We start from the raw sequence: 13,535 nt of genomic DNA, 5'->3' as shown, positions 1-13,535 counted from the left end.
TGATACCACCTTCTCACTAAATCCACACAAGAAATCCATCCAGTATGAGGAGAGGGAGGCGATTCCAGCTGTGTATCTTGGATCACTTGGTCCCATGCTGCTGTTTTCTCTTCATAAAACTACTCCCAAGATTGACTTCAATATGACCTTCTTTCTTGCTTCTTAAAAAAATCTTTTTTACCTGCTTTTCTGAAGCCAGCTTCTTCTGACCAAGAAGTCTTTCTACCATTTGCCTTGGTCTAAAAATTCTTCCATTACTTTCATTTACCATGCAGTGATTTTCATATGGTCCTTTCCATTTATATCTTGAGAACTTTCAGACCATTTTTAGAACGTGGGTTTATTCTACCAGTCACTCTTTCCGTCTCTTTCTGAACAGGATCTAGAACTCTTTCTTGTGGCCATTGTACAGCCTACCACAAGCTTGCTGTTTGACCAGACTTTTCTCCTTTTGGACTGTGTCCACACTTAGGAAGTATCAGTTTTAGAATCTTCCAGACATTTCTTATAGATCTTATATCACCCTGATGTTGCTTTTTGCCAATTTCATATCCAGATTTGACCATCCATTCTCCTCATAGTCTCTTTCTCTTTCCCACACCCATTTCTCATCACCACCTCTTATTTTTAACTTCTAAACATTTGCTCTTCAGCCTGGTCTGGACCTTTCAGAAACAAAGACAAATCATCTGGGGAGTAAAGTCTTGTTCTTTCCAGGGGTTCGGAATAAGCAAAACTCAAGACTAGTGTTTGTCAGGAACTCAATAGGGTAAGTTTAAAAACATATACATGGGGAGTAGAAACCCTTTTGTTAAAAAAACAGAATTTATCTGTGAGTTGCCACACTTAGTAGGCAGTGATTATGAATAAGGAGAAGTCCCAGGGCAGGAATGTACACTGAATAGTTGTAGATAGTCCTTTGGTGTTCATGCCACATGCTCTTCATTCACTGGTATGTAGTTTACCCTTTCACTGGGGCTCATGCACTGCTAGGGTATAACTAGAACTGCAAGAACAACTTATAACACACACGTGAAACATAAAGAGAAACTCTATATAGCAATATGCTTTGGGATGAATCTCAAAAGATTTTTCATAAAGCCATGCACTTTCTCTCATGGAGAGTCTCTCCACACACGGCATCAGAGAAGTTATGGAAGCAATTCTTGACCTTCTAGTCAGACTGATTTGTGCTATGACTGCATAACCTGGCTGTCCTACACTTCACAGAAATTCTACCCATCAGTGGAGCTAATGCCTAGAATGTCTCCTGAAAGCGTTGGGGCAGCATATCTGAAGAAATATTTATGTTCTCAGTGAAACTTTTCAACTCTTTAGTTGGTCAGTTCAGCCAACCAAAATGAGTCTCTGTTCTTTGCTTTCTGGAGTGAAGATAGTCTAATGAAGAAGACAGCATTGACTGGCCTGCTGGTGAATGCCCAGGAAGAACTTCTGCATGTCATCTGGATTGCTTCCTTGCCTTTTCAAATGTTTAGGCTTATGAGAAGCCTAAGGATGGTGACCCCAGTCCAGGGCTGCTAGGGTTAGAAGGGTTTCATACCAGCTCAACCCTGAGAAACATCGATTAAACAGTCTTTTGTGACTCAGGAATGGCTGTAGAATAATGAGGGAGCAAATATTTTCATTTATATGAGTGTTGTTTTGAAGAGAATATATTCAGAAGCCATGTACCACTCTCATTATAGCAAATAATTTGGAAATTTTCTTTTGGCATTTGATAAAATTACATGGGGGATTTTGGGATTAAAAAAATCACATTAGAAAACTATCATCTTTGCTCCCTTTCAATTTATATATTGTAGTCATTGGATAAATGAAAACACAATTTGGACAATACAGTTACTCTAGGAAAGGGCAGAAGTATAAATCCTGGTGTAACATGGTCAAAGAGTAGTCATATATAGGTCAACTCAAGTCAGTTAAATAAAACATCATTTTGGGGAGAAACTATATAGTTTAGAATTTTTACACCTCAACAAATGAGTGATTCATGTAACTTCATACAACATTCAGTATGTCTAGATTAAAAGGTAACCAAGAATTTGGACAGAACCTCCTCAGTGTTTCTTATTCACAGATGGTCATATGTACTACATAAGAATGTACACATTTGGGAGTTATTGATCAATTTGAGAGTGGTTGATCCCCTTTTCTTGTCCTTTTCCTCTAGGTTTGGAAATATCTTGGGATGGAGACAGTTTTGTAGAAGTCATGGCTGCCCCCCATCTCAAAGGCAAACTCTGTGGTCTCTGTGGCAACTACAATGGACATAAGCGTGATGACTTAATTGGTGGAGATGGAAACTTCAAGTTTGATGTGCATGACTTTGCTGAATCCTGGAGGGTGGAATCCAATGAGTTCTGCAACAGACCCCAGAGAAAACCAGTGCCTGAACTGTGTCAAGGAACAGTGAAGGTAAAGCTCCGAGCCCATCGAGAATGCCAGAAGCTCAAATCCTGGGAGTTTCAGACCTGCCACTCCACTGTGGACTATGCCACTTTCTACCGGTAAGTTCCAGGGGATGGGTTTGGGTCACAGACCTTGAAACAGAGTATCTCACATCTCTTGGTGAGCAAAACAAGGGTCCTCAAAGCACAGAGCAAACACTCAAACGTCTTTCTCTTCAGCAGATATCATCTTGAAACAGTCCCATATTATGACCCAAATTAGGAAATTCAAGGAAGTATTTCAGAGGTATCTCCTGTAGATGATTATAAGTTTGTGTGTGTCTATAGGTTCATTGGGAAGCTGGTGATACTACCCCAGGATTTTTCCTAAAATAAGCTTTAAGATTAACTTGAAGATTGAGAGGAGCTTCCAAATTCTGGTCTAAACCTGACAGTGTATAGGGCAGAGATGATTCACTAAAATGGATTATCAAATTAGCATGACTGCCTTTGGATTTTTGAGTGAGCTCAGTTTTGTAGGTATGAGAAAGAGTTCTGGTCTGCCTCATGTCTAGCCCAGACCACATCTGCACCTGGAAAATAGGAAAGTGCAGTGAGGATTTTGGACTCTTGACCAACTATAAAACTTCTGTGTGGAAAGTAAAGGAGAGCAGCAAGAGGGCTTGTGGATCAAGGAAAGAAGGTCATTGATTAAAATTAGGAATTCTGTGACCTTTCTAAACTGATTAATCCCCTTGCGCAAAAAACAACTGCTTACAAAGAAGACTTCAGTCTGACTTCCGGCTGTGAGTAGCATTTGTGAGTTGATGTGTTTGGACTGGTTGCACTTCCACTTTACTGTCCAACTCCGCGGGCTGAGAGCTATGGCTGTCTATAACGTTAACCACCATGGGTGTGGGAGGAAATAGGAGACGAACACAGCCCAAAAGGCCTCGTTTAAGTGATTTGCCTGTGTCTCTTAAAATTAGAAAACTCCTGTGGTCTGAAGCCACAGGGAGGTTATTTTTACTCCTTAATTGCCACCAGTTTATTTCCCCTAGTTCTCATTAAATGTGATTTTTTTTTTATTTGATCTTTGGACATAAAAGATAAAGTTCTATAAAGGCAGCTCAAAATGGGGTGGAAAAAAGGCTGTCCCTGTCATCACAAATCCCTGAATATTGCTACATCTGCCAAACTGTTTGGCTTCCAGTCATACATTTCACTCTTTCAAGCCATTTTCCTGTTATAATTTGAATTCTCTGGGTTCCCATCTTTCTCCTCTATGCACCACCCTCTAGCTGACTCCACCTCTTGTCTGTTGAAACTGAGTGATCTTAATATAAGAATTTGGAATGAATTACAAAGCTGAACAGAGTAAATGGATTTTGTTTGGAATCGAATGTCCATCACTGGAAGATGGAATCTAATTCCCATCAGATGGGAAGCAGCAGAGCGTAGTAATTAAGAATTTTGTAATCTCCCAGGACTAAAACTCCAGCCCAGCTGTATGAAATTGAACAATTACCTAGTTCTCTAAACCTCAGTTTGCTTCTCTGTGAAATGGGGGATAATAAAAGCTCCTGCCTCAAAGAGTTGTCATTTAGAGTCAGTGAGATTATGAACCTAAATGCAGAAGGTTGACACAGTGCCTGCACAAAGCAAGTGCTCTATAATAGTTGACTGGTATCATTTTTCTACTATTAATTAAATAATAAAGAGTAAGTCCTCTTTTGGAGGCATCCCCATCCCATCTGTGCATTTGGATAGGGCTATTCTGTGCCTACAAAAGATGGAAAGGCTATGCTTTTCCCAGGCCCTCAGCAGCATGCACATTTGGTTTCAAAGGGATGTTTAAAAACAAAAATTGGAGAGGCCTTCAGAGATCAGACTTTTTTTTATTTTTGCAAATTTCTATTTCTTTTGCCTTCTGTAATTTATTTAGTGTCATAGTCTCTGGACGAGAAGCAGGAATATGATGAGCACCTTGGCAGAAGTCGTGAGAAATGACTTCGACATATGTGAATAGAAAGAACGATAATCCTTAATGGCCAATCTTTTAAAATCCTTCGGTCCTTTAAAGGTGGTATTGCAGGTACAGCAGCACAAAGGAAGCCAGCTGATCTGTAAGGCGCCCAGGCATGGAGGCTGAGTAGCTCATGAGAACACCGTTGGGATCTTTGTGTCCTGACATTCAGAGAATGGGACACAAATCATTATAGGACTAATGAGAGTTGTCTTGATATCATGGAAGATTATACAGATAAATTATATTAGGATTTTATTTCATTCACTTTGCCTCTTGTTTTGGTTTGCTAAAGCTGCCGAAAGCAATATACCAGAAATGGGTTGGCCTTTACAAAGGGGATTTATTAAGTTACAAGTTTACAGTACTAAGGCTATAAAAATGTGCAAACTAAGGCATCTAGAGAAAGACACCTTGACTCCAAACAAAGGCCACTCTCCGTCTCATAGGAAGCCACATGGCTGGCATCTCCTGGTTCTTCGCTCCTGGTTCCATAGCTTTCAGCTTCTGATTCCAGTGGTTTTCATCTCTTAGCGTCTGTGGATCTAAGCTGCTCTGGGGCAAAATTCTGGGTTTCCTCTCTTAGTTTAGCATCTCCCAGGACTGGAGATTTCATCTCATCAGGTTCTACTTCTGTGAGTTCTTGCTTAGCACCTGGGCTTTTTCTATCTCGATCACCAAACATCTGTGTCTGTGCCAGCTCTAACTCTTTCTCTCTTGTAAGCTCTCTTCGAGACTCCAGTGAACGAATTTTAGACCCACCTTGAATGGGCAGAGTCTCATCTCCATTTAATCAAAAGGTCACACCCACAATTGGGTGTGTCACATCTCCATGGAAGTCAAGGAGGCCCCATCCTACAATATTGGATGAGGATTAAAAGAACATGACTTTTCTGGGGTACATAACAGTTTCAAACCAGCACAATATCCCTCATCCTTCAAGGAAATATTTACATGTTCCTTTAATACAAGGTAGAATAGCATAAAAATGCAGTCTTCCAGTAACCACTGTGCTTATACTACACAGAAGGGAGAGAGCAAAAAGGGTATTTTTCTAAGGAAGTATTATCTGTTTTGGGTTTCTTTTTTTCCTATGGCAAATTCTATAGGGCCAGTTATATTAAATGAGTTATTTTTATAAGGTGAAAACATTAATTCTGATTTCTCTGAATTAGAGGTTCCTTTTGAGACATCTAGGATTTATAAACTCTTACTTTATTTTGGTCCTATACTCAGTTTAACATTTTCCGTAGTAAACTGCCCATTGTCTAAAAACTTGAAAAACCACTACTTCATAAATATTAAGAAATGACTGCCTATTAATCAAGACTCATATTTTTATTTTGGGAAGCTTTTTTTTAAGCTTTGCTAATTTTCTGATTCACAAATCAGTTCCACTCATCATGGCCTCATTTGGCATGAAAATGTAATATTTGATTAAAATATTTGTAATCAACTTTATTTGCTTCAATTAACTAATTGAATACATTGTGTGCAAAGTAATTTAATTACTAACCATATAAAATTTTTGACTGACTTCACTGATAACATGTCTTAAATATTAGCTTAGCTAAGATTTGTTCTTAAATCATCTAATTCCCTTTAATAATTGCTTTTGCATTTTCTAATTCCCTTTAATAATTGCTTTTGCATTATCCTTCAGTGACAAGTTGGGATGAAACTCCCTGTAGCTAGAATGGCAGCATATTGCGGGAAATCAATGTAAAAGCATTTGAATTACATTTGGATTCTAATGTAGGCTTCCCTGGGTGGAATGTTGAATGTGTTCATGTCTCTTTTCTTATTTTCGTCTCCCTCATCTCGTGTCACTTCTGCATTTGTGTCTTGGGAGGCCATTGAGAAATCCAAGAGAACAAGGCAGACCCCCATCCCGAAGGCTCCCTCTAGATCCATCAAATCCGTCTTCCCACGAACAATTCAGGCCACGCTTTGCCAGCTCAGGCTGCCTGGTGCTCAGAGAAAAGAGGGGAGAGAGGAAGGGGTGCGGTAGTTTGGACCAAACTGGGGAAAGTAAAGACCTGGCAAGCTTTGTGCCTAGGAAAGACCAGCGATGGGCTTTTTCTCCTACCTCAGACCCATCTGCGATGAAATAGTTGCAAGTAAGTGTAACCTGCCAACAAGGCAGTACTTTAAGTCCTGGCAGGACCGCATCTCGGAGAACTCAGAAAAATGAATATGAATTGTAGTACAGCCCAGGCGTTTACAGACCACAATCATCTCAGGACTATTTTCTTCCCTCCACTCTCCTTAGTGGGGTATAATTCACTGGAGTGAAAACTCCGTTCACTTGTTCAGTTTGGGAAAGTATCTGGGGATTCCCAGACTAAGAAATGTTCTCTTTCTATGCAGTGGTTATTACAGCTGTAAGGAATTGAAGTAATGCCAGAAGATTCACACATACCTCCTTTCCTGCCGAGGTACTGGGAGACAGGAGGTGGGAGGTAGCACAGAAGAACAAATGGAACTCTGACAAAACATGGGTGTTGGATATACTGGAGTGCTGGAAACTCCCATGGCTTCACTCCAGGAAGGATCACAGATTTTGTGGATGATCCTCTATGTGCTTTCCTATAAAGGAAACAAATCATTTATATGAAGCAAGAGAAGAGATACAGGCAAGGAGTATAGACTTTATGACCATGCGTGTTTGTTTATGGAAAAAAAAAATCACGTCTATCTGCCCTTGCTTCTTAGATGAACATGCTTGGAACATTTTCCTTACATCTTTTAATAACTTACCTTGAATTGCCACTAGAACTAGGTCCCTAAATCAAATAAGATGTTCATTTTAAAGTGTAATGTTATAGGTCTTGCTTTTTATTTTCCCTTTGGCAGACCTAGCTTTTAGTCCCTCTGAAGCTATAATTAAGGTATGCTGCCACCAGGTGGCAGTAGACAATGCAGTTGTTACTATCTATCCAACTTTGGTCCCGGGCTTAAAACTTCAAAATGTTCTCCCAACTAATTAGCACCTTCTATTTTTAAATTTTTTATTTGAAAATTATGTACTAGATTACTCTTTCCACTGTGTCTAAATGCACAATATACATGCATACCCCCTGCCTGAGGTGACTTTATTTTCTACACTGATTTAAGTTAAAGCTACGACTCAAGTTCCATCCCAGGCCTCTGTAAATGCTATCTCTATTTAGTTTCTTAGCTATGTGGATTGTGTTTATCCTCATTTAACACGTATGCAATTTTGCACTGCTATTGCCTCCCTCTGGTGTTGGATTTTAGGTTCATTGGTGGTGGGGTGAGGACTGTGTTCTTCAATCTTTTGGATTTCATCCAGCATCACCCTTGGAAGCTCTGTTCTCAAAAAATATATGTATTTCTTCTCTTTCTTCCCAACCTGTCTTTCATCTTCATGCTCCCTCATCTACTCAAGGCTTCAGTTGCCCCTAGTAACGGTTCCTACCTAGAATTTTATCCCCGCACTTGATTAAACATTTAGAGCCAAGGTGTGCACAGGCCAGTGCCTTCAGGGAATGGAGTGGTCAGAGCAAGCAGAGCCTTTATTCCTCCTTTGGGGCTTGAAGAACTTTCAGCACTTCCCTCTGCAGGAATTTCATTGTACTCTGACTTCCAATACCAGACAAGCTGACTCTCTGAATCTGCTCTGCCTACTCTCAGTTCACTTGTAAGGCGCTTGGATAATATGTCCTCCTCTATCCCTCAGCTAGCGTTCAAACTTGCTGTCTTCTTCTGCCATATTTTGATCTATAGATATTTCTGCCCTAGCCTCTCTCAGTTGATCTTAGAAACTCAAATTACCCTTCTCTCCTTGTGGTATCTTGCCAAAACTGCCTTGTCTGCAGTCCTGGCCACTCAGCCTCCTGAGGGAGAAATTACATCATTCAGCCTTGTCACTGACTCTGAGTGTCCAGCCAGGGTGGACCAACGCTGTGTGGTGGTTTCACCCCCAGCCTTTCATTCATTCTTCTCCACCACAGCCACAGGTAGAATCTTCCTTGTTTGATTTATCATAATGACCCAGGAGAAAGGCCTTAAAAGGCCTGGATTTCAGCTGAGAAGAGCCATTCCTGTTTAGTTGTTTTTCCTTGGGGCCAAAGAAAGAAAGGTGTAAGACACTTGGAATATCATTTTATCCAAGATTAACGTCTTCTTATATTTAATTTCTCAAATCAAAAGGAGACAAATACTATCCCTTGAAGAAGATGAAGGAAAAAAAATTGTTAGCCATTTTATCAGATAGATTAACCTTCCTGGCTCAAAGTTAAACGCAATTTCAATTTGATTTTGCGTTTAACTTTGAGTTCATTTTAAACATAAACTCCCTAGAATCCTGCAGTGTTTTCTCCTCAGAACACTGCATTTTGCGAAGCAATTAGATGAGGCTTTTGAACACAGATTTGAATGAGTGTCACTGTAGCAGGTAAAGCACTAATTATTTTGTAGCTTATCTCTTGGCTGCTTGGGGGACTTCTTGATTACTTCTTAGTAAGCAGGAGGCAGTGGAGTGTAGCTTTATTATATTTTCATTATCTATGGGTATAAAGCCTTTTTCATTCATGAGAGCAAAGCTGACATAGGTTGTGCTTTCCTCAGTCTGCTGTTGAGCTGATGGAGGCATGGATAGGTGACCATGCCTGCCCCCTCCCCGTGCAGCCCCCACCGCGTGCAGCCCCAGCAGCCGGCCTAGTAAGAGGGCTTGGTCTCGGAGTCTCTGTCACAGAACTTGTGACGGGTCACCACACTGCCATCAGGTTCTATTACTGTCCACTCAGGTTCTTTAATACCCTGCCTTGGCCATGAGCTTTCGGAGGAGGATTTTATGAATGATTTAATTCATTCCTTCATTTTACCAACTTCTGTTGCTATGCCTGCTCAGTCTGTGTCAGGTACAGCTGCAGGTGTGGTGTCTCAGGGCTGAAGAAGAGAGACACGTGCTCCACCTTGAGTCTTGAGAGGATTCTTACTCGAGGGTAGACAGATGGCCATAAATGAGAAACAGGGTCATTTCCAACTGGAAAGAAGGCTGTGAAGGAAACACACAAGGGGGTGCGACAGTGAAATGGGGGTGGGTGACTGAAAAAAGTGGCCAGTAAAAGCCTTCCTGAGGTCCCGCCCGAATGGAGACTGTGTGGGGGGCGGGGAGCCAGCCAGGTGTGGGAAAAGCTGCTGAAGAGGCCGGTGCAGGCAGGGCGGTGGGCAAGCCCAGGCTCTGGAAAGGGTGTAGCCTGTTGGAAGCCTGAAAGGAAGGTGGATGGCTGATGCTTTTAGAAAGTGAGGGGTGTGAGTGTGGCCACACTGTCAGGCATGCTTTGGAGAGGCTACCTGGGCTAACTCTGAGCTCTGGCATTTGCAAGTTTGTGCCGTTGGGCCACTTCTACCTCGTGACACCGGGGCACCGACGTGGAAAAGGGGATGGTGAGAAGAACGGCCCCATTGCTATGAGGTCATGGGCTATACTTTTTTTTTCCCTTCTCAGTGGCTACTAGAGCCAAGTTTGTGACTTACTTCTATCAAAGGTACAGAAATTCAGGGCATGATTTTGTTTTTTAAACTACTCTCAATCCTGGTTTCATTTATATCTTCCCTGTATTTCTCGTTCACTAAATTTCCATTTTATTTCATTCTGTATGTCGTTTTGTAAGCTAATTTACATTCTTTCTGGAATGAGCTGGGGATTAAGCTAACAGAGTCCATGAACAAGGGATCTAACACCTCTGAACTTCATTAAGAGATAGAGATAATATCATCACCCTATAGGCTGTTCATGAGGCTGGCTGAGGTTTCCCTTGCCAAGCCCAGATGGAAATGGTCAAGAAGTCCACTTCTGCTAGCAAGGTAGAGGTGGTCTGCATGCGGCCAAGCCTGGGCCCCACGGTTTCAGGATACTAAGCCAGCTGCCAGACTCCTGACTAGCAAGGCTGCCTGAGGCCAGGTGTCCCTGAAGGCAGCCCCTGTGTGGACTGGTTCAGATCAGACCAGCAGACTGGGTAGGAACTGGTCAGGTCTTCGATGTGTTGTGCATCAAGCTTTGTGACTCAGTGAAACCACAGGAGGGGCTGGCACTGCGTGCTGTGGCATCAGCTAGGATTCTGGCAGCACTGTGGGCTTCTTGAAGAAGCCACGTTGGTCCCTGTGCTGAGCTGGGAGCAGCATCACAGCATCTATCGAGGCTCAGGATTGCAGTGGGGTCAGGATTCGGACTGTTTCCCAATCAGTTTGTCAGAGAGCAAACCTGTGGGGAATGCGCAAATATGAAGCAGGACGGGAAGCATTTGCATTCCTGGACATTCCTACATTTTGTTCTCTGTTTTTATGGATATCGAATATTCATTCTCAGTTTTCTTCTGACCTGTCAGGTGTCACTGTCTATGTTGCAGGCATGCTCAGGCTTTCACACAGGCAGGGGGATGGCCAGGGGGCAGATATTCAGGAGTGTGTATATCTAAAACAAACAAACAAACAAGACACTACAGGGGACTGTTTTGTTAAAATAGAAAATGCTGATAGAATTGTTCTTGTATTCACAGGCCTTGTTTCTAGGCTAATGGTCAATTATTCATATCTAGGAGTCAATGAATTCAACCAATAATAAATCTAAATGGATAAATATTACCTACTATAAAAAAGGACATAGGTGCTTTAATAGTCGCAACTGATTGATTGGTCAATCAGATAATGAAATCAGGTACAGCTCAGGGTACTCAGGGACTCATGAGACCAATGAGTCCTGCTCTCAGATCCTGCAGTCCAGGCCGGTAGTGGAGAAGACAAACGGACAGGATGTATATAGAAAGATGCTGTAGGTTTGAATTGTGTCCCCCTCCCCCCAAAATATGTTCAAATCCTAACCTCTGGTACCATGAATGGACCTGTTTAAGAACTAGGGCTCTCTAAAAATGTGATTAGGTAAGATGAGGCCAAACTGGATTAGAGTGGCCCTTATCCAATATGACCAGTGTCCTTAGAGGAAGAGGGAAGTTTGGACACAGGGACAGACCGACACCAGGGAGAAGGCTATATGAGGATGGAGATTGGGTGATGCAGGCACAAGGTAAAAAGTGCCAAGGATTGTCGGTAAACACAGGAAGGTAGGGAGGGTCAAGGAAGGACCCTTTCCTGGAGACTTCAGAGGGAGCATGATTTTGATGACACTTTAATTTTAGACATCTAGACTTCAGGACAATGAGACGATGAATTTCTGTTGTTTAAAGCCACTGAGATTGTGGTACTTTGGTACAGCAGCTCTAGAAACCAAAGATGGAGGGATGCATTTTCTGATAGAGGGGTACAGGGTTCTGCCAGGGCCTGGCTTTCTGGAGGGGGTGACCTCCAAATTGAAACTGAAAAGATTTAGCTGGACAAAAGGAAGAGTCAGGGCTGGGGGAAGAGAGCAGAAGGAAACTATTCCAGTAGTAAGCAATTGCAAATTCTGAGCCCAGGAGGTCAACCAGAGCTTGGCATGGACAGCTAATGAAAAGATACTCTTCCAGGCAGTGTCCTGAGCTACAACGTGTAGACAATAAATCAGGTGGCAAAGGGGACCCCCTGCAGTGTCTTTTAGCCGTTATCTGGGAGCAAGTTATACTGAGCAGTGATTCGGTAACACTCCAGATGCTTCATTTATTCATCATTCATTCATATCCCAGACATTGTTTTTACACACCCATTATATATTCTCTGCATTAGGTCATTGTTCCAAAAACTTTAGCATAAATCAGAATTGCCTAGAGAGTTCATTCAGTAGATGTGGGGAGGTGCTGAGAATTTGCATTTCTAATAAGCTGCCAGGTAGTGCTGGGGATTGGGGGCCATACGATGAGAACCACTGGACTAGTGAAGGAATTACAAAGGAGAGCCACTTCTGGATTCTTTGTGAGTCCCCAAAAGATTTAATTCCTTCAGACTTTGTGTCCACTCAAAGACCTTTTCTTGACTGATAAGCTTTAGTTTTTTTTTTTTTTTCTTCCCCTGAACCGTCAATGAAAACGATATAGGTGCGTGGATGAGGGGATCGGGGCTGAGAGGCTTTGCTTAGGCCCACCCAAACCCAAATGTAACTGGAGCTCAGTGATATTGTCTTGGTGTGCATATTAAAGTACCGGCATCAAAGTAAACCTTTTTATGTCTGTTTTTGTAAGTGAAAGGGTCCTGGACTTAACTGCCTCCTCGTTCATAAAAGTCGGGCCCAGAGGAAGTGCTGGACTTTGCCTGGCCAGGGCATTTGTGAAGCCAAATTAGAATCCAGGCGTCAAGACCGAGAAGCTTTACACAGAGCCCGGCACAGGGAACCGCCCTGGAGACGTTTAGATTAATTACTCACGACCCGGCAAGTCAGGGAGCAGAAAATACTGGATACAGAGTGGCTTTGTTGCCGGGCAGAAACAGAGCCCAGTTTTCCTAAGAGAGGCAGAGCTGCCCAAAGTTTCTCTCCCCCACGCTCAGGATGCAGAGGCTGCCAACCAGGAGGCCAGGCCTGCACGCCCAGAACGGCCAACAGGATGTATCTGTAAAAATCTGCTTCCTTTTACTGGCTTCAGGCTTTTAAAGAGCTTGGTCAATGGGCAACAGAGAGTGGCAAAATAAATGCTTTGCAAGGAAACAGGGAAATCTAGCAAAGATACTGGAATTAATAATTCTTTTAACATGAAAGAGCCATTCTTTATGATCTTTATGGTCTTACCTAGCCTTTGGAGTTTTAAAAAAAAGGAGAGCGCAAGCGAGCTGGTCTCTTCATCGTCGTCCAAGCAAATGGCTCTCGTGTGTGAGTGCTAAGGTAGGATGCATTTGAGCTGCTCAAAGAATATGGGCCAGAAGACATTTCTGAACCCCTGAAAGCTTTTCCATGTGAAAAGGAAGCCAGGAAATTGGAGTCTTCATTTTGTCTTTGTGATCAAAGCCAGGAAGGGAAGATATTAAGCAGATACTGACCTTTATTTTTGTGGTCACTGTTAGGATTTATTGATCTGAATAGCAAATAAGGAAACTGTGGGAAACCTGAGATCAATATTTATTTTAGGAGGGGAAAAAGAAAATCAGGTGTTGACTGAAAACAGAGGGCTGTATTCCTAAAGTCAGTCCATAGCATGTGGTAATAGGAGGTA

At 42.2% G+C, this 13,535-nt stretch overlaps 1 protein-coding gene across 3 annotated transcripts in view; it reads left to right on the top strand.

The window, feature by feature from the left end:
* BMPER (BMP binding endothelial regulator) overlaps window positions 1-13,535 on the top strand; it is a 272,048-nt gene that overhangs the window by 179,092 nt on the left and 79,421 nt on the right. For all 3 annotated transcript variants that reach the window (XM_077120076.1, XM_077120061.1, XM_077120067.1), the window contains one exon: window positions 2,192-2,528. In XM_077120076.1, the coding sequence (XP_076976191.1) occupies window positions 2,192-2,528 (337 nt within the window). The remainder of the gene's footprint in view (window positions 1-2,191; window positions 2,529-13,535) is intronic.

This window comes from Tamandua tetradactyla, chromosome 1 (assembly GCF_023851605.1).
Source record: "Tamandua tetradactyla isolate mTamTet1 chromosome 1, mTamTet1.pri, whole genome shotgun sequence".
Classification (NCBI taxonomy): domain Eukaryota; kingdom Metazoa; phylum Chordata; class Mammalia; order Pilosa; family Myrmecophagidae; genus Tamandua; species Tamandua tetradactyla.
This window is presented reverse-complemented; position numbering and strand designations above follow the sequence as displayed.